Raw genomic sequence first — 19,632 nt, 5'->3', positions numbered from 1 at the left:
AGGATGGTTTTACTTTTATATCTAAAAACCCTTCCCTAACCCTAGCCGGTTTTGCTCAGTGGATAATAGAGGCCTGCAGACTGAATGGCCCCAGGTTCAATTCTGGTCAAGGGCACCTGCCTGGTTGCAGTCTTGATCCCCAGTAGGGGGCGTGCAGGAGGCAGCCAATCAATGATTCTCTCTCATCATTGATGTTTCTATCTCTCTCCCTTTCCCTTCCTCTCTCTGAATATCAATAATATAGATACATTTAAAAATAAAACTCATCCCTAGCTAAGCTGAGTTAATACCAAGTTAACTGAGTTCGAAGTGCCAAGCCACAAAACTGACAAGCCTTCTTCCCCATTCAAACAGCTCAGGTAAAGCCCATTCTGACAGCTCAGGTAAAAAATAGTCCCTTTGCCCTAACCCAGTGGTCAGCAAACTGCGGCTCGCAAGCCACATGTGGCTTTGCCGCTCTGTTGACTGAGTTTGCCGACCACTGACCTAGACTCTCGATTCCAATAATTACAGGCTGTTGTTGTTCCTTGTGATTAAGCCCCTATCCCAGTGGTCGGCAAACTCATTAGTCAGAGCGACAAACCGCAGTTTGCTGACCACTGCCCTAACCAGTTTGGCTCAGTGGATAGGGCGTCGGCCTGCGGACTCCAGGGTCCCAGGTTTGATTCCTGTCAAGGACATGTACCTTGGTTGCGGGCACATCCCCAATAGGAGGTGTGCAGGAGGCAGCTGATCAATGTTTCTCTCTCATCGATGTTTCTAACTCTCTATCCCTCTTCCTTCCTCTCTGTAAAAAATCAATAAAAAATATATATTTTTAAAAATAGTCCCTTCAAACTCTGACTCAGACTATAGCATGTACTGTATGAGGCTCATTCCCTCAAAAAATGTCCTTTCCTTAACCCCCTTTTCAATTCAGGCTAGCAAGGCAGGAGGAAGATGATGAAAGAGGATTTTACCAAGGCGGGCTACTCCAAGACAACTGCCATGTCCAGGCTGCTCAGGAGAACACAAAGATGACTGTTTTCTATCCTGATTTCTTCTAAACGATGCAGTTTCTACAACACCCGTCAGATACTAAATCCTACCATTGTGTCTCCAGCACCTAATTTAGTGCTAAGTACATAAAAGAACTAAAGGAAATACATATCTGTCGAACCCACAGATTGAACAAATAAAAAGATCTTTTCTGCCAGCTTACTCATCCAATTAAGGTTGTGATTTTTGCTCCTACTATTCTCATAGAACCAATAAATTCAGCTTCATTCTTCATAAAGATAATAATTTCTAGAGGAAGAAAGGCCCCAAATCCTGACATTTTAGACAGCTGTCCCCTGTAGAAAATAAGGCAAGAAAACAGAAATATTGAGTGTGTGAAAGGCAATAAATTTAAGCTCTAAATTAGTAAAATGTTCTACTTGATTTAACTTAATACTCAAGGCACAGATAAGTTTTTAAATATTTGTTGACTAGATAAAGGAACCATTTAACAATCTAGGCTAGGTGTCCTGTCACAGCTCTGTCACTGTCAAAGGACTAGAAATGCCTGGGAATTGCAGGACACTAAATATCACACTCCACAGGTTGTAACAAGGTTATTTCTCTATTTCAGCTGATTGATTTTAGGAAATTCAGCTCAAACAGTGAAGAACTCCACCTTTCCTACAAGACAATCTTCCCCCCTCCTACCCCCCCTCCAAAACCTGAGCTGAGCATGCAGGTTAAAGAGTCCATTTGGAAGAGCCCAATCCAATCTTAAAAACCCTCCGTTTTTGCTAAGGTTTTATTATCCTTTTAGTCTGTAAAATACCCTCTTAATTATTTTTTATCACTAGAAAAACAAAAGACTCAGTAACACAATAACACAATTCTACTTTTATTGCCAGTGGCTCAATCCAAAGACAAACTCCAAAGCTCTTTAAAGCTTTTTGTTTTGCAGAATTTTATAAATTTCAAAATTATGCAGACTAACAAGCTGGTGAAAAATGGTCCTCCTGACCCATGTGTAACAATGTGGATAAAGTATTACTCTTGAGCTATGAGGTATATGAGGACATCCAACTCCCAAGAAACAAATCAGGAACATTATTTACCCCAGGAAATACCTCAAGAGTTTTATACTTCACTCTATGTCCTAGGACAGTGGTCGGCAAACTCATTAGTCAACAGAGCGGCAAACCGCGGCTCGTGAGCCACATGTGGCTCGCAAGTGGCAGTGTGCCAACCACTGTCCTAGGACATAAAAACTTTGAATACTGAACACATCTCACACAAGGTCAAACATCACATCAGTTATTGGACTAACTTCCACACTATTTTAACAGTAAAAGAATATAGCAGACCGCTTCAGAGGTGAAGTGATGAAAAGGTCAACAGCAGCAAGACAGAGTAATCCTAACAAGCTTTTCTTCTCTCTTGGCAACACCTGATTCCAGAACCACACGACTGCAAGATGAACCTCGCAGGGCATTCTAGATTTCTGACTGGCTCTGAGGTCAGCCCACTTAGTTCTATCTATACCTCAATTTTTTCCTTTAGAGAGAGAAAAGGGTGGAGGGGGGAGAGAATGTCAATATTAAGAAATATATTTCTGATAGAAAAATGCATCCATTTTACAAGAGGGTCATGAAAGGTTTGTTTCATTCAGCTTTCTGATCAATCACGTATCAAATGAACTCAGTATCTACTTTCTCAAAATCAACTTCTATTTCTTTTAGAGTCCAAAGAAAGAAGTGATCTCTCTCCCTCACTCTTTTAACCCCCCAACAGGGAAAATCAATGTACTATTCTGTCAGGTCCCAATTTAAATAAACAAAGGTTGAAGAAAGGGGAACTTAAAGTCAGTGTCAAATCAACCCTATCAGAAAGCAACTCAAACCAACCAGTAAGCAGAGAGGCAAGAAAAAGGACAATGACATGGGACTTGTTTTATTGTTTCAACCCCAACAGCCCCAGTGGAAAAAGCATGATGCTATCTTAAAAGTGATGCTGCTGCTATCACATAATCATATGCCTATCTGTTCATATCCTGGACCTTTATTCTAGGAATCTACAATTCAGGTGAGAAGTTTGTGACTGAAAATAATTAAAAGTTTATTAAATGCCAAGCTTAAGCAGTTTTCAGTATAGTCCAAATGATCCCAATCAACACCTCATCTCTCAAAATATAAAATCCTGTGGCCTACTCATCTCTAATCAAACCCAGTGTCTAATAAAGTGCCTGTGGAGATAGTACACACAGTCCATCAGTATATGCTATATAATAGAAATCTCCTGGAGTTATCAAGTGGGAGCAAGAAAAAATCTGGACACATGACTTCGCACAAAAACAGAGGAAAAGTTTACCACTCTCCAAGGGTTAATAAAGGGAAGATGTCTTTTATGAACTGAAGACTAAGTCATATGACAGCTAACTCCCCTAATTAGTTGATTCTGGAAAAGGTAAACTCTCCAACACCCGGTCAACTAACAGGCTTCCCACAGAGACTATCCTTGGGCTAGAATCACCGGTGAGGAAGAAGCCCACCATCCTCACTCTAAATCAGTCTCTATCCCAACACACAAATCCCACTCACAGCTAGATCTTCCTCATTCCCTCCTCTTTTTCTACCTCTCAGAATCTACCCTTCACCTCAGAAGCTCACTCACTCAGGTGCTCTGCAATACATAAATTATCATACTTAATATATTAAGCAGAATTCCAAAAAGCCACTCCTCTCATGCCACAAAAGATCCCAGGTGCTCCTGGCAGTTCTCTATGCTGAGGGAATTTGCATCACTCGTGCTGAAAGTGTAGCCCTGCTGGTGGATGACTGAGTTTGCTCCTCTATGACCTCCAGCTCAAGGAGAAAAAATCAAAACAGGGAGACAGAGATGTTCTGGAGTGGGTATTGGGATCAGTGGATCAACTGCAGTGACTACTTCCCAGTTGACAAATTAAGTTTAAAAAAAAAAAAAAGTCAAACGAAAGGACTTTCTCACCACATGGTTGGCAGGATCCAAGCTTGCCCAGAAGGCCTCAGAAAATGAAACCAAATCTGATTAAAATGGACATTTCAAAACAAGAGACGCAGCAGCAAATGCACAGCTGCCATTTCCCGGCCACATCCTGCGGGAGGCTTGGGGGAGGGGCAGTTTGTGTACAGATGGAGGTGGAAGCTCCCCCCCCCCCCCCCCGCCCATCGCCACCCTCCTCCCTACAAGGATGCAAATCTCTCACTCCAATAAAGCCTACAAAGGATGACTGCTATTGGCATTGCCTTCCCCTGAAAACTGGAAGCATCAGGAAAGAAAGGGGTGATGCGGGATTATCTTTTTCTGCCACGGAAATGGGGATCCCCTGAGTGAGGGATCCCCCTTGGAAAGGAATCCCTCTTTATTCTTCCCTTCGGTCCCTAAGCATAGCTCAAACCCAGATGCTTCGGCATCAGCCCTTTCAACCCCGGTCCCAGAGTGGGGGATTCTCTCGGGACTCGAGGGCCCCAAGGCAAGCACAGCACCACTCCAGAAAGGCCCTCTTCTGCTGGTCATGCACACACACCCGCCCCCTAGGGAGACCCCCTGAGACCCCTGGAGACCCCATCTACCTCCACTCACCGCTGACAAAACGGCCCATCCCAACAAACGGTGGTTAATCCGCCTGGGAACCCCCTCACCCACCCTTCGCACCCGGACAAATTCCCACCCCCACCCGAGGAGGTGGAGCCCCTCCCGGGGATTCCACCCCGAGTTCCCCACAAGAAGTCATTTCCACCAGCCAGGCGGCTTCCCTGCTTCGTCGACGACCGACACCTTCGCTGCCACCGCCGGGAGCCTCCACCAGTTCTCCCGCCCCCACCGCCCCATCCCGGGTGTTCAGCAGACCCGCCAGGCCCCTTCGCCTCCCAGCCTCTCGGGCAGGGCGACCCCCGCCCGGGGCTGGGTCCTACTGGAAATAGTCGGCGTCAGCTCTCGCCCCAGGCGAGGCTCTGGGCAGCTCCACAGCCTCAGTCGGCAGAGCGAAGTCGCGGATGAAAGCTAGACTCCCTCCCCTCAGGCCCCCGGCCACAGACCCCACAGACCTGAGGTGGCGGCGTCCAGCCGGACTTGGGGCCTGTCTCTCCCCGGGGGACGAGCGGTTCACATGGCCGCGCTCCGGGCGCGAGAAGGGGAGGGGGTTTGGGGGGAGGGGGGCCTGGGGTCCAGGAGGGGGGAGGGGGACGCGGCTCAACCGCGGGGCCCCAGCGGAGCCAACATGGCCGGCGGGGGAGGAGTGAGTCGAAGCCGGAGGGGGCGGGGAAGCTGCGGTAGACGGAGAGCCGTCCTCCGTGCCACCGGGTCCTAGCGCCGGGAGCTGTCTTCCGGATCCGGATCTGGGTCCTAGCGCCGGCGCACCTCCCCAGCCTATCCGGCAGCTCCCTAGTCTACACCGTCTCGTTGTGGCCGGCAGTCCCGCTTCACACTGAACAAACTGAAAGGCGTGCCATGGTCCCAAGGTTAACCTAAAAGACCAAATTTCTTGGACCAAGGCATGCGCCACTTCCCTATGGGGGGTGGGGTTGAGAGCATTTCGTAGGCAGTCATTTCCCAGGCTGGGTAGTGGAAAAGTGGAAGTGTAGAAGCGGAAAGGTTAGTCAGCAAAGTCCAGCCCTGGTAAAGGGGTGGAGAAAGGCAAGAGCCTGCTGCGCCTGCTGCCCACTCACCTCTGTCCTGTGGGGGCAGCCCGGTCCTGCCTGGATCATCACTTTCCCAGCGACATCTGCAGGGCCCTGCGGGTCAGGAAGATTCCTGTGCGTAGGAAAAGGAAGGTCGGCTCTGGAGCCAGACAGGGAAGACCTACCTAAGTTTAGCCTACACCTGGTCAGAGTAGGAGGGGATGATCAGGAAAAGTGACAAGCAATTAAGATGTCCCAAATGTCCACCTATTCTATAGCTCCAGTACTTTTTTTTAAATATATTTTATTGGTTTTTTACAGAGAGGAAGGGAGAGGGATAGAGAGTTAGAAACATCGATGAGAAAAAAACATCGATCAGCTGCCTCCTGCACGCCACCCAATGGGGATGTGCCCACAACCAAGGTACATGCCCTTGACCGAAATCGAACCTGGGACCCTTCAGTGCGCAGGCCAATGCTCTATCCACTGAGCCAAACCGGTTAGGCATCCAGTACTTTTTTTTTGATAGGGCTATATAACTGTGTGAAACCTAATGAGGATAGAAAAGTCTAGCAGAGGACGAGAGTATGGGCTATCATCTAAAATGTCTATTGTAGGGCCCCAGGATGGGGAATAGTGTCCTATATGAAGTTAGAATTTAAAGAATTTCTAGTTCAGCCTTCTCTTGTTTGGCAGATAAATAAATTAAGGCCAGAGAGGATCATCAACTTGTTCAAGGTCAAAGAGATAAAAATGTGACTAGAAACCAGCTTTCCTTTTCTTGCAACTCAACAGGCTTTGCAGGCTTCAATTCAATGCAATTCAGTTCTACAAGCAATTGCCTAAATTGTGCAAAACTGAGGCTGAATATTCTGGAAAAAGAACAGATATTGTGATGATGATGAAACACTGGCAGGTTGCGGGGTGGGGGTCAACAAATACCTTTTCCTCTGGGGTCTGAGAAGGAGCTCTGAACACTGGGTGGACAGGGCATGGCCAAATACATCAGTCTAGATTGGATTGGATTTCCTTACCCACAGAGGAGTGGGCTCCCCCAGACTCCACTCCCCACTACAAACGGCTCAGATAGGCTAAGAAGGAATGGAGCTTCAGCAAAGTCTCAGTGTGTGTGGGCCAGAAAGAGAGAAGGCTAAGAGGACTAGGAGGTTCCTCTCCTCCTGAGACAGCAGATTACCAGAGGGAAGCAGGAGACAGGAGGAAACAGAAACCCTTCTCTCTCCCTAAGCAACAGATGTATAGGTCACCTTGGAGAAAAAATAAAGACCCTCCAACAGCCTGCTGACCTCAAGTCCCTGAGTACATAGGGGCCACACTCAGGGGAGAGAAGTCCTTCCTTCTGAAGAAAGCAAGGATCCAGCAAATTTCTAAGGAATGCTCCCCCTCCCCCCAACCCCCAAAATAAAAATAAGTAAAGGCAGGTGAAGAAGAGAGCTCAGGACATGTAACTGGCTTCTTAAAGGGCCAGGGGAGAGACCTGTATCCTTTTTTTTCTCTCTTCCCTTACCCAGGGTGGATGAGGAAGAATCTGCCTACCTCCCGCCCCAATCGTAGGGCAGGCCGGTCGGAGACAGGAGGCAGAGGAGGAGCCTGTGCCAGTCAGACGGACGTAGCCACGCCCCTTCCCTCACCACCACACACCCACACACACCCACCGGCTGGCTCCGCTCCGCACCGGAAGAGCCGGTTACTCCTGTGCCCCACTTGACTGCTCCCACCCCTTCCGAGCCCCGGGCCTAGTCTCCAAGACAACCCCTAGCACTATCCCAGCCAGGAGCGACTGGGAAGAGGAGTGTTGGATAGGAGAGGGCCGCCTGAGATTAGAACCGAAAGTGGGGCAAGATGCATTCTTCCCATCTAGTGCAGGAAGATTACAATCACCTTCCTTCCTGAATAAGACCCCTCCTCATCCCATCTAATCAGAGATCTTCCTTGCTCTTTGAGAAAGGATGAGGGAAAGATGTCAGTATGCCTAATACCTGGGTGTTTACTTCTTGCCAAAAGACAACCCAGGCAGCAGCTGTGCTTCTCCCCACATCCAGACGACAGAGGGCAGACTGACCCCATATGTCCCCAAACATTCCTCAATCCCATCAGAAGTGGCCAATCACCCACCCCATTTCCCTCTAGGAAGCTACTTAAAAAGGGGAGAGGGTAAATGATCATTTTTCTCAGCAACTTGTGAGAAGGGTACCTAGGGATTACTAGGAACCTCTCTCAAACCAGGCCAGTAGGCGGGTAATTAAATGGGGAGGGAGAAATTAGCACCTGCTCCCCTTTTCTCACCCTCCTGGCGTTCCTGCGGTAGCACCCTGATACTGGGGTCAGTTGCCACCATGTCTGGCTCCACTCTGGAGTCAGATGGCTGGGCTGGGAGGAAGAAGAGAGAAAGAGAGAAGGGGATTTGTCTGCATCCCTGTTTGCATCCCTCTACCTTCCTCCCTCTCCGCCTCCAGTTACTCCTGGAATTTAATCCCAAACACGACTTCGGACCACCCTTTCTTACACCCAGCTTACTCCCAGCCCATGGAACAAGACTCAGAAGAGTCTGAAGCAAATCCAGATATCTTGTCCTCTCATTTCTGGAGGGGGTGGTGGTGGTGAAAGTATGAAAAGGGGCAGAGTTGGGGGACCAGCTGGATTTGGAAGTACGGAGAATTCCCCAATGGAGGTAGGTAATTATTAAAGCTCTCCCTTGTCCTCACCGGCTGAATGGTTCATAATGTTGGTAGGGTTTAGTAGGGAGATGGCCCTCAACTCTGCAACCATTTTAACTTGGCCCCCTTCCTCTCCAAGTTACTGCAAAGCAGTCTCCCCTCCCTCTATATTTTGGGGAGGCTATATTCTCCTATAACACAACAAAAGAACTATAACCCCTTCTCTCCAAGTTGGTATATGCCCCCAAAGATTCACGCACAATCGTGTTTCAAACACAGCAATGAGCTTCTCCATGATGTTCTCAGGAGAGGATGAAGAAAGCCCTAATTTCCTTAGGGGTGGGGACTCTCTTTGCATCTAAATAGAAAAGCCTGGGCTTCCCTCGCCTTTTCCACCACCCCAATACCCTCAGAGATTTAGTACCAGCCCCTCCCTCGCCCCCACGCCCCCCCTCCACCCCCCACACCCTACCCCACCCCCCCGCCAATTCCCTGACTCTGGGATGGGAGTGTTCCTAGGCTGGACTGGCCCAAGAAGAGGGCCTTTCCCAACCTGGTCTGGTTGGCGGGTGCTGAGGTCGGACCCCCAAATTCCAGGAGTGGTGGGATGGAGTGACAACTACAGAAAAGCTTTAGATGTGACTTAATTGAACTTGAAGGACCAAGCGGAGCAGGGCCAGAAAGTGACTGTAGTCTACGCTAAATCCCCAACACCCTTACTACGGAGGCGAGGAGTTGGGGTGGCGGTTATTCCCCCTCCCATTGGAGGTTAGGATGGCGTGGGAAAGCGCTGCTTCCAGAGAAGAGGAGGCGAAACCCAGACCGCGGGAGATTTTTCTGGCGAGAAAGGCGCGGGGGAGGGGGAGATCCTGGGTCCAGAACAGGAGGGATGCCCAGGAGAGGCTGGGCGAGAGGCGCGAGAGGCCTCGGGACTCCGGCCGCAGAGGACAGGGGAGAGCTGGGCAAGTAGACAGCGCGGGGAGAGGAAGGGCAGCTCCGTAGAGGGATGGTCAGGTCCCGAGTCCCGGACGTTGGGGATCCCGGGGTGAGGGACCGCAGGGGAGGCCCGACTAGGGACTCCGGGGCCGGACGTGGGTGCCGGGCCTCACCTGGAGCAGGGCCCGGTGGCGGCAGCGGCGGCGCAGGTGGCGGAGCCGGGCGGCGGCGGCGCCTCCTCCCCCAGCCCTGGGCCGGCGGCGGCGGCGGCGGAGGCGCGCGGGGCGGGGGGGGCGGAGGATAGCACTTAAAGGGGCCGGAGCTACTGGGGGAAGGACGAGCCCTTGGGTAGGGCTGTCGCGAAGAATCCGCTGGGGGAGGGGGAGGCGGGTGGCGTCTCCTAGGGGCCAGAACCAGGAAGGATCCCAGATGGAGGAAGAGAACAGATCCCAGGAAGAAGAGAGAAACTTCTGCGGTGACGTGGGGAATGGCGGTGGGTCCTAACAGGAGGACTTGGGAGGGCTCCGCCTGCGCTCCTGGGGCACCGGCAAAGATCTTTTCACAAAGCAGGGCGGGGAAGGCAGTGAGAGTCACGACTCCAGGAAGGAATGGGAGATGCCGGAGAGGGAACTCAAGGCCTATCCTGCTGGAGGTAACGCACAGAGGCCCTACTCCGTGAACAGGTTCCCTGTGTTTCGGCTCCCCAAGGCCCCATCTCTATGGCTGTAGAAAGGGCCTGACAGTCTCCTTCCCTCGGCACTGCCCAAGGTTTAAAAGCCTGTGGAATCAGGAAGCCACGAGGGCAAAGACCTCCTAGGTTTTTTTAACCACAATCTTGCCTCTTAGTGTTCTCAGTGACTGGAGCCTGGGGAGCCGCCAATAGCAGCCTAGTGAGGCTAATGTGGGACCGTGAGAATCGGCTTTATTCAGGTTCAGTTTTCTCCCAACCACCACACCACCCTTGCAGCAACCTCTGGGGCAACAGGAAACAGCTGCTCAGTGCAGCCCCCACCTTGTGATGGGTCAGGGTGGGGGAGGAGAGAAAACAGAAACTTAAAAGGCCTGGGAGAAAATAGGGGGAGGAAAGATCCCTTAAAAACCCTCCAACGCTACCAAAAGTGGGCTTTACTTTTGCGGGGGGTGGCCAGCAGTGAGTACTGTAAAATATTACTTGAATCTCAACAGCTTAAATGGGAAGGAGCAAGGCGGAGGGGGATAGGAGGTCGGGGGAGGGGGTGAGCTGAGGTAGGGAAAGCCGCGCGACCTTAGGTACAGAGTCTCAGGCTCTTCCTTGAACCTGGAGCTTGCCAATGCTCATGAGCCTTTGGTCGGCAGCCTCACCGGCTGAGCTCTGTGCCCCTATAGTCCCTTTTCTCCTCCTTCACCCCCTAAAAGAGCAAAGGTTAGGCCCCACCCCTGCTGAGTCAGCCAGGGAGGGAGGCAGGCATCCCTCAGGCCTTCCTGGGGGGCTGGTCCTCAAACTTACCCATGTCAGGCAGGCAGGGCTCCAGGGCTGGGACCACCAAGCTCCTCGCTGTCCTTGATTCCCCCTTCACGTGAAAGCTGGCGATCCTCCCAAACTGAGCTGGGAACTGGCACGAATCGAAAAGCCAATGAATGTATGCTTCCTGCAAACCACAGCCTGAACTGCTGTAGGGTGATGTCCCTGTGTGACAGACTGGGGTGGAGAGGGAGGAGGGAAGGGCGGGGCTTTCTCTGGGTGGAGAGGGAGGAGGCGGCGAGGACAGGGCAGAACCAGGAGAAATATGGAGGGAGGTTAGATCTGTGTTGACTCTCCAGGGCCTTGGTAGGAAAAGAGAGTGGTAAAGGGAGACGGAAATAGTTGCATCTAGAAAGAGGGAGAAGGTTCACGATGAATGCTGAGAAACGTGAACGTCTGAGGGGCGGGAGTTGAGGGATACAAATGACCTTTAGAATCACAGTTCCCAGGTCTGCATCTGGGTAACATGGGAAAGCAAAGCAGAAAGGGCTTACCCATACCCTTGGGCCTCTGAACCAGCTTCTTACCCACTCCAGAGTAAGGCCCTAGTGCCCCCACCTCCATAACTCAGCATTTCCCCAAATCTAGGTTTTTCTGGAAACAAACTACTGGGCACAGGTGGCTCAGGGGCTCCACCTTCCGTCCAAAACATGACACAGAAGAGAGTGGTGCCAAGGATGTCATAAGACAGATGGGAGTAAACTTAGAGGACCCTACCCCACCCCTGGCGCCTCTCCCAAAGCCCCTCCCCAACCTTCAGCCCCCAAGGGCCTCTGAATTGGGATGTTTGTCCCCGCCCTTCTTCTGGCCAACTTGAAAGCCTCAGGGGTGGAGCTTATGGATGTAGACTCCTCCTCAGGACTGAAGCTCTGGTTTGTAAACAGTCATTAGCTAAGAACCACATCTCAGCAAATGGCCTTCAAGTATTTCAAAATGGTGAGATCAGTTCTTGCAGTCTCCAGTCCTGCCACCAGAGGGAAGTAGATGGGTCCGGGCCAGGAAACCAGGGGCACCAAATCCGACCTTGCACTAAACAGGCACCTGTTTCAAACTCAAATGCCTGTACTTTTGAGTACTCCTTCTAACCCTGAACCTTTTAGTGGGAAATTATCTAATTCCATTACAGTTCAGAAGCCCAAGACTAGGAACCCTGAAAACTAATATTCTCCTGTAACACACATTCCCCAACTTTAGTAAGGAATCTTTGCAGAGCTACAGATAGGCCTCATGGCATACACCCTGCATTGCCTCAAACAATCACATACAAGTCAAAGCTTGCCCAAAATATAAATCAGGAAGCAGAATACTTTCTGGGGGAAAAAAATGAAGGCCTAGGTATAGTAGAGGAAGAAGCCCTTTTGAGTCAATTTTTATACAGATCAGTATTAACCCTTCGGAACATGCACCACCATTTCCTAAAAATTAAATTCATCCGTTAACCCTTGCCTTTGTTTTAGAACAGTTGTTTCTAAACCCAAGCCCCTTTACCAATGTGCACTTCTAACAAGACCCACAGTTGTCCATTAGTCCAAGACTGGTTTTTGTGTGCGGGGAACCCATTTTAAACATATGGCCTACTTTGTGAGGTTTCGTGTGGCAACTCTAAAATTACTGTTAAAAACTTCAGTGTTGCCCTAACCGGTTTGGCTCAGTGGATAGAGCGTCAGCCTGTAGACTGAAAGGTCCCAGGTTTGATTCTGGTCAAGGGCATGTACCTGGCTTGCAGGCACATCCCCAGTAGGGGGTCTGCAGGAGGCAGCTGATCGATGTTTCTAACTAACGCTCTCCCTTCCTCTCTGTAAAAAATCAATAAAAAACTAAAATGTAAAAAAGCTGCTCAACTTAAAAAAAAAAAAAACTTCAGTGTTGGCTGTGTTGTTGGGATCAAGAAAAACAGATTCAGAGAGATGTACATTTTATTGGAAACCTTACTCTTCAGACAGAACACAATGTCTTCAATCAAGGCTCTCATGTGGCTTAACAGAGAAAACTGAAATTTTGGGATTAAGGTCAAGGAGTGGGACAGCTTGGAGGAAGAGTGCTGGGATCCTCTCAAGAATGCTCTTCAGCCAGCTTATCAGCCTTTGCCACAGCTTCTTCAATGGGTCCCACCATATAGAAGGCCTGTTCTGGGAGATGGTCATATTCACCTGTACAGAAAAACACACAAAAACAAAACATCCCAACTGGTGAGAAGTGGAGGGATATCAACTTTCTGCAGTGTGAGTGTGTATATACATCACCACTTGAGGCTACCAGTCAGAATGTAATGAATTCATCTAGAAATCTTTTCTTAGCAAGCTTCCCTCACAAATCCAATTTACAAGACATGATACAATATGGATTAAGAACAAATGATCTGGAGCCACATATTCTGGGCTCAATTCTTGCTCTATACATTGGCTGCAATATTGGGACTGGTTATTTTAAACCTTTCTGTGTTATAAGTCCCCTAATTTGTAAAACAAGATAATGCCTTCCTCATAAGGATCTTATAATTCACTTAGAAGAGTAGCTAACATTGAATGCACTCAGTGTTGGCTGATAAGAAAAGTAATACATGTCTCACTCTCAGAATATAGTATTTCCAAAGAAAATTAATGGGAAATAGCTTGTTTTTTATTTTTAAAAATTATGTAATTAGGCACAATATATTTATACATTGATAGCTGCTGCAATCGGAACGTAACACAGCAAAGCATTCAAGAGATTTCAGTTTCTCTGCCACTTATGTTCAGGTTTATACTTGAAGTCTCACCTGCCAAAATCTGCTGGAATCCTTTGATGGTCTCCTTTAGGGGTACCAACTTCCCCATGTGACCTGTAAAGACCTCAGCGACCTGGAATGGCTGAGACAAGAAACGCTGTATTTTCCGTGCACGGGACACAGTCAGCTTGTCTTCCTCAGAAAGTTCATCCATACCCAGAATGGCAATGATATCCTGGAGGGATTTGTAGTCCTATGAGAAAACAAGAGAGCCCGGAATAAGTAGTCACATTCCTTTAATTTGGACAAAAACCAAAGGGTTAATATCACCTTACATTCACACTGAGCTTTGTACAAAGCATTTTAGCACTTTATCTCACTTTGTAAGTGAAATAAGTTAGTGGAAGAAAAGTTACATATCGTAGTGGTCATGAGAGGGCCCTCAGCTAAGATCAGTGTCTCGTTCTTTCTACTCCTAAAGCAGTAGTTAGATAAAATTGGATTCCAAAGACCAGTACCTGGAAACCTAAGAGATCCCATTAACATGCACTAGAAACTGCCTGTCTCATTTTTCCTTGCTCTAAAGCCAAGCATACAAGTCACCAGGAAAGATCTGATCCTAATACAGTCCCCTAATTCACTCTGTATGATTTTATGGACACTAATCTCACTTGCAATAATACTCACCTGTAGGATTTTTTGCACCCCACGGGCAACATCATAATGCTCATTGCCAACAATGTTGGGATCCATGATGCGAGAGGTGGAGTCCAGAGGATCCACAGCTGGGTAGATGCCCAGTTCAGCAATAGCACGGGACAACACTGTGGTAGCATCCAAATGGGCAAAAGTAGTGGCAGGGGCAGGGTCAGTCAAGTCATCAGCAGGCACATAGATAGCCTAAAGTGAGTCAAAAAGCCATGAGGAACAACAGAAGCCAAAGCTAACTAATTCTACTTAAGCCATCCCTTTTCTAACCTGTCCTCATTCTCACTCCATCTTAGCATTCAAGAGTCCACCTCAAAAGAACCTTCTTACCACCTCTAATATCTGCTAAGTTTATAGATTATCTGGTCCCTCTAAGCCGTAATGAAAGAATTTCTATTGTCATTCATTTTTTTAAAAATGTTTATTGATTTTTGAGAGAGGAAGGGAGAATGACCAAGATATAGAAACATCAATGAGAGAGAAGTATCGATTGGCTGCCTCCTGCACATCCCATACTGGGGATGAAGTCTGCAACCCAGGCATATGCCCTGTCCGGGAATCAAACCAGCGACCACTTGGTTCATGGGTCAATGTCCAACTACTGAGCACACCGGCTGGGCCATTCCTTTTGTTTTTCACCCTACATTTTAATTCTATTATAGTCATACCCACTTTCTGAATTAAAACCAAAAAACTTTGAACCACAATTCACTAGAAAAATGAATCATGGAAGTTACCACACAACTTAGACACAGTTTTATATAATTTTACTATAAACACCATATATAAACATTTAAAAATTTGTAATACACAATTAATGCAATACACATTTACTGCTCCATTTCCATGTAGTTCGACTCCCCCTCAGGCTGGAAACCACTACTTTGTGATCTACATTTATTCAACTATTTCAGATTAATGTTTAACCTTTTAGCATTTTTCACATAAACATACAAAATTTTACCCTTAATTTCAGAGAGCACATGAACCAAGTTAAAAGCCTCTTGAGATGTAAGTAACTAAGTTTGATGCCTCTCTGTACATTCCTTTATACAAATTAGACCTTCATTTACTTAATTGTTCTTACCTGTACGGAAGTGATAGATCCCTTCTTGGTAGTGGTGATTCTTTCCTGCATGGTACCCATATCAGTGGCCAGGGTAGGCTGGTAGCCTACAGCAGAAGGGATTCTGCCCAATAAAGCAGACACCTAAAAAAAAAAAAAAAAAAGGACTAAGAATGAAAGGTCTTAGATATCTTGTTTTAGAACAGCAGTTGTTTCTAAACCCAACCCCCTTGGGTATCTTTAGCCTCATTTGCATCAATCCATAGAAAGGTTAAATGAACTAGGTCTTCTTAAAGCTTTCTCTCTTACCTCTGAGCCAGCCTGGGTGAAGCGAAAGATGTTATCAATAAACAGCAGTACATCTTGACCTTCTTGGTCTCTGAAGTATTCAGCCACAGTTAGTCCAGTCAGAGCTACCCGGGCACGAGCACCAGGTGGTTCATTCATTTGACCGTACACCAGTGCTACCTGCAATAATCATACACAATAAGAAAACTTGAATGTGGAGCTCAGGGATCACTTATGCGGGCTCCAAAGGCAGACTTATCAAAATATAGGAAACTCGACTGCATAATTAGTGGTAGTGGGGGATTGTGTTAGCACTCTTCCCTAGCAAAAAGAAAATCCAACAGAGGAGTATGGAAGCCATATATCCAAGGTCCCCAAATCAGTTAAACTACAAAAAAACTCTCCTTCTGCAAAGGTGTTAATGTTTTTTTTTTTTTTAAATATATTTTAATGATTTTTTACAGAAAGGAAGGGATAGGGAAAGTTAGAAACATTGTGGAGAGAAACATCAATCAGCTGCCTCCTGCACACCTCCCATTGGGGATGTGCCCGCAACCAAGGTACATGCCCTTGACCGGAATCGAACCTGGGTCCTTTGAGTCCGCAGGCCGATGCTCTATCCACTGAGCCAAACCAGTTAGGGCAAGGTGTTAATGTTTTTATTCACAAATTTTGTTTCCCTTTTAGAGTTGCAGTTCAAAACACAAAAGATAATTTCTTGTATCACTGAGGTAAATCTGGAAATTACTGAGGTAGTAGGAAGGAAATAAACTCTCCCCCAAGTTAGCTTTCAAACGTTGGGTCTATCTACCATAAAAAGTCTGGAAATGTAATCAAGTGTGCACTAGTGTATTACAAATTGGGGGGAAAACACTGATAGGAATTTCCTTTGAAGGTCCTGGGACACTAAAATGAAAACAAAAACCATGGCTTCAGCTAGCAATGCAGTCAACTGCAGTAATTTTCTAGCACACCTACTATGTGAACATTAATCAGTTCAGTGCTCACCTTGGAGGTAGCATCTTTTAAGTTGATAACACCAGACTCAATCATTTCATGGTATAAGTCATTGCCCTCTCGGGTTCTCTCACCAACACCAGCAAACACAGAATAACCACCATGGGCTTTGGCAACGTTGTTGATTAACTCCATGATCAGTACAGTCTTGCCAACTCCTGCACCACCAAAGAGCCCTGGGAGAGGTTGAGAAAAAAGAATAGTTAAGAGGTCTATGTTCCTAAAGAAGCAAATTAAAAAAAAAAAGGTTCTTTCCATCTTTTTCCCTCTCAGAAATGGCATCTGGCTTCAGCAAACTCAGAAGAACGAAAGTCAGAAGCTATTCATCAGCAAGGAATAGATCCTCAGTACCCACTCATAACATGGTAGGATTTTTTTCTTCCCACACTGTTTGGAAAATATGTACCCACCACTAACATACCAATTTTGCCACCCTTGGCATAGGGAGCCAGGAGATCCACAACCTTGATACCAGTAACCAAAATTTCCTGCTCAACACTCATCTCAATGAACTCAGGAGCCTCCGCATGAATAGCAGCAAATCTACAAAGGCAGAAGAGAAGACCAGTGTCTATTCATCTTGTTGAAAGGTTCCTCTCAATTCTCAAGTTAACCCTTTACTTAGTCTCATCTCCTCTTACCAACGGGAATTTCATTACCTTGGGAAACAATAATCCCTTCACCTGCCAACTTTAACTGTCACAAAAATTTCCTTTGCCTGGCTAGCGTGGCTCATTGGTTGAGCATTGACCTATGAACTAGGAGGTCACAGTTCGATTCCCAGTCAGGACACATGCCCGGGTTGCAGGCTGGATCCGGGTGGGGCATGCAAGGAGGCAGCCCTTCGATGATTCTCTCTCATCATTAATGTTTTTCTCTCTCTCAAATAAAAAGATTTTTCTTTTACTGAGTCCTAACCTAACAGCACTTCTTCACATACCAATCATGCAAGTTCTGGAAATCCCACATCATAAGCCATCGGCATTAAAACTCATTTAAATAATCAACTTGGGTCCTAAGCAGGGTTTTTTTTTACAGTCAGAATTTCTGCATCCTTTATTTTCTTCAGAAGAAATTGCATTGTATAGCTTTAATAATCGAATATGACAGCATTTTAAGTATTCTCCACAGAAAAATTCTGCCGTAGGAAAAAGCGTCACCTAATGTATAAAACTGCAAGAAAAAGCAGTTCCTTTGTGTATAGATGCAGCAAGAGCATACTTACTGTTTGGTTTTGATGGGGCCTCTCTCATCAATAGGTTCTCCAATGACATTCATAATTCTGCCCAAGGTCTCAGGACCAACGGGAATTCTGATTGGTGCACCAGAATCCAAGACTTTCTGGCCTCTCACCAAGCCTTCTGTACCATCCATGGCAATGGTCCTTACAGTGCTTTCACCTGTCAGGTAAAGGCACTGCTGCAGGGTGATACATAAAACCAAGATGGCTTCATGGTATTTAATGTAGCGTAGGTGGCATGGAAGACGTAAGTCAACCAAGACTCCTTCTCAGTACCTAAAGGTGGCTTCAGCAAACTCAGAAGAACGAAAGTCATTTTGATAAAATCATCATAGAAGGAAGACAGCCTGGATTGGGGCATATTTGAGCCAAACTCTACTATTCCTGACAATTCTACTTACCCAAATGCTGGGCCACCTCCAAAACCAGCCTGGTCTCCCTGCCTTGCACTTCCAGGGCATTTAGGATGGGTGGTAGTCCCTCATCGAACTGGACGTCCACCACCGCACCGATGACGGCCACGATACGCCCAGTGGCGACGCCTGCCTTTGGCGAAGGAGACGTTTGGGCAGCATAGTCTCTGGCTAACAGACAAAAAAGATTGGAAGGAGCCGGGGTCAGGGCAGTTAAAAGGTCATTGGAAGCCCGGACGTAACCCACTGGGACTGGAGAACTCGGCCCAAGCCCGACCTCCTTCCGCTTGCAGGGAAGGCGTGTCCAGTGGGAGGGCCGTGCAGGAACCCAAAAAACTCCTGCACATTTTCTATCTTCGTACACAAAACCCCATTATTCGAGAGCTCAGTGTCCCCATTCCACGGGAAGGTCATTGCACCTGACCTCACTTTTCCGTCACACTGCACCTCCCTTTTCCAAAATAAGGCGGAATTAGATCGAAGAAAGCTCCCCTGTATGAACCGTTCTTGTTCTCCATCCGTTAAGAGGGCAGGGAGCGGCCATGGCGTTCTTCTAGCACCGGATACCTTAGGCTCGAGCGACAACTGTCCCCGGCTCAAGGTCATGGGGCTGCAGAAACAAACCCAGCTACTACAAAAAGGCACTTACCAGGCTGGAGCACTGCCGGGGCGGCCCGCAGTAAGAGCTGAGCTTGGGGTAACGGCGATGAAGGGCTGAGTCCCCGCAAGGCCCCGGAGGCCGAGACCGCGGCCACACGACCCACAAGACCCAACATGGCGGAGTCCGGGTGGAGACTGAACGCAGCACCAGTAGCGGCCGCCAACATCCCGGCAATTGGGGCGAGGCCTACTCTACAGTAGGCACCCCCATTGGATGAGTTTGCTGCTCATCATCATCAGCGCTGCTCCTATAGGTTAATAATCTTTCATCTTCTCAATCATTGGTCAAAATTGGTGCTAATCTGGATTTCTTTTTTTTTTACTGGACATTGTCAGGCTAGGTGCAACCCTCAGAGCCTCAAAACTTAATTGGACGACAGGGACGTCAGTTAGAGACAGTACTTGGCGGAACTACGTTTAGAAAAGGGGCCGAGTTCCTGTCGGGAAGCACGTGTGGGCCATAGGGCTGTCCTTGGGCTCTCTCCTCAGATAGGACCTTGAGCTGGTTCACAGTCTCAGGGGCGGGGGTTCGGGAAGTGATATCTTAGTTCAGCACCACTGATGGTGACCTTGGCGAAGTCATGGCCTTCCCTAAGAGTCAAAACACGACTTTTCTTTTGCAGTAGTGAGATTGGAAGCTTACAGGCAGCTCAGCAGGTCAGCAATGCCGACAGATACCACATAAAGCTGTACAATGAGATATTTAACAGATGTGTGCTAGGCATTAAAGAGATACAAATAAGACCTAGGAGCTCCCTTTTAAGAAAGACATAGGAGCAAACAATGCA

The 19,632-nt window shown here is 47.7% G+C and overlaps 2 protein-coding genes across 5 annotated transcripts in view; both read right to left on the bottom strand.

Annotated features, from left to right (window-relative positions):
• BAZ2A (bromodomain adjacent to zinc finger domain 2A) overlaps positions 1-10,916 on the bottom strand; it is a 36,550-nt gene extending 25,634 nt beyond the window's left edge. Inside the window, exons 1-2 of one of the 4 annotated variants that reach the window (XM_080662659.1) lie at positions 10,731-10,916; positions 5,682-5,766 (exon numbers count right to left, since the gene is read on the bottom strand). Coding sequence is in view for 1 of the 4 variants with exons in the window: in XM_080662657.1 (XP_080518783.1) it covers positions 10,731-10,734 (4 nt within the window). In the remaining 3 variants the exon portion in view is untranslated. Of the gene's footprint in view, positions 1-5,060; positions 5,243-5,681; positions 5,767-9,417; positions 9,468-10,730 lie in introns of those variants that run through there. The other 3 variants (XM_080662657.1, XM_080662660.1, XM_080662658.1) reach the window with 3 other exon arrangements.
• A 1,727-nt stretch (positions 10,917-12,643) lies between these two features.
• ATP5F1B (ATP synthase F1 subunit beta) lies at positions 12,644-19,425 on the bottom strand. Its single transcript, XM_080662325.1, has 10 exons — positions 18,834-19,425; positions 18,173-18,355; positions 17,757-17,931; positions 16,953-17,074; positions 16,523-16,707; positions 15,536-15,694; positions 15,248-15,370; positions 14,140-14,352; positions 13,504-13,705; positions 12,644-12,895 (listed from the first exon to the last, which is right to left on the bottom strand). The coding sequence occupies exons 1-10, from the start codon at positions 19,009-19,011 to the stop codon at positions 12,798-12,800; spliced, it is 1,638 nt and encodes a 545-aa protein (XP_080518451.1). The 5' UTR covers positions 19,012-19,425; the 3' UTR covers positions 12,644-12,797.
• Positions 19,426-19,632: the final 207 nt, after the last annotated feature.

This window comes from Plecotus auritus (genome assembly GCF_963455305.1).
Source record: "Plecotus auritus genome assembly, chromosome: 3".
NCBI classification, from domain to species: Eukaryota; Metazoa; Chordata; class Mammalia; order Chiroptera; family Vespertilionidae; genus Plecotus; species Plecotus auritus.
This window is presented reverse-complemented; position numbering and strand designations above follow the sequence as displayed.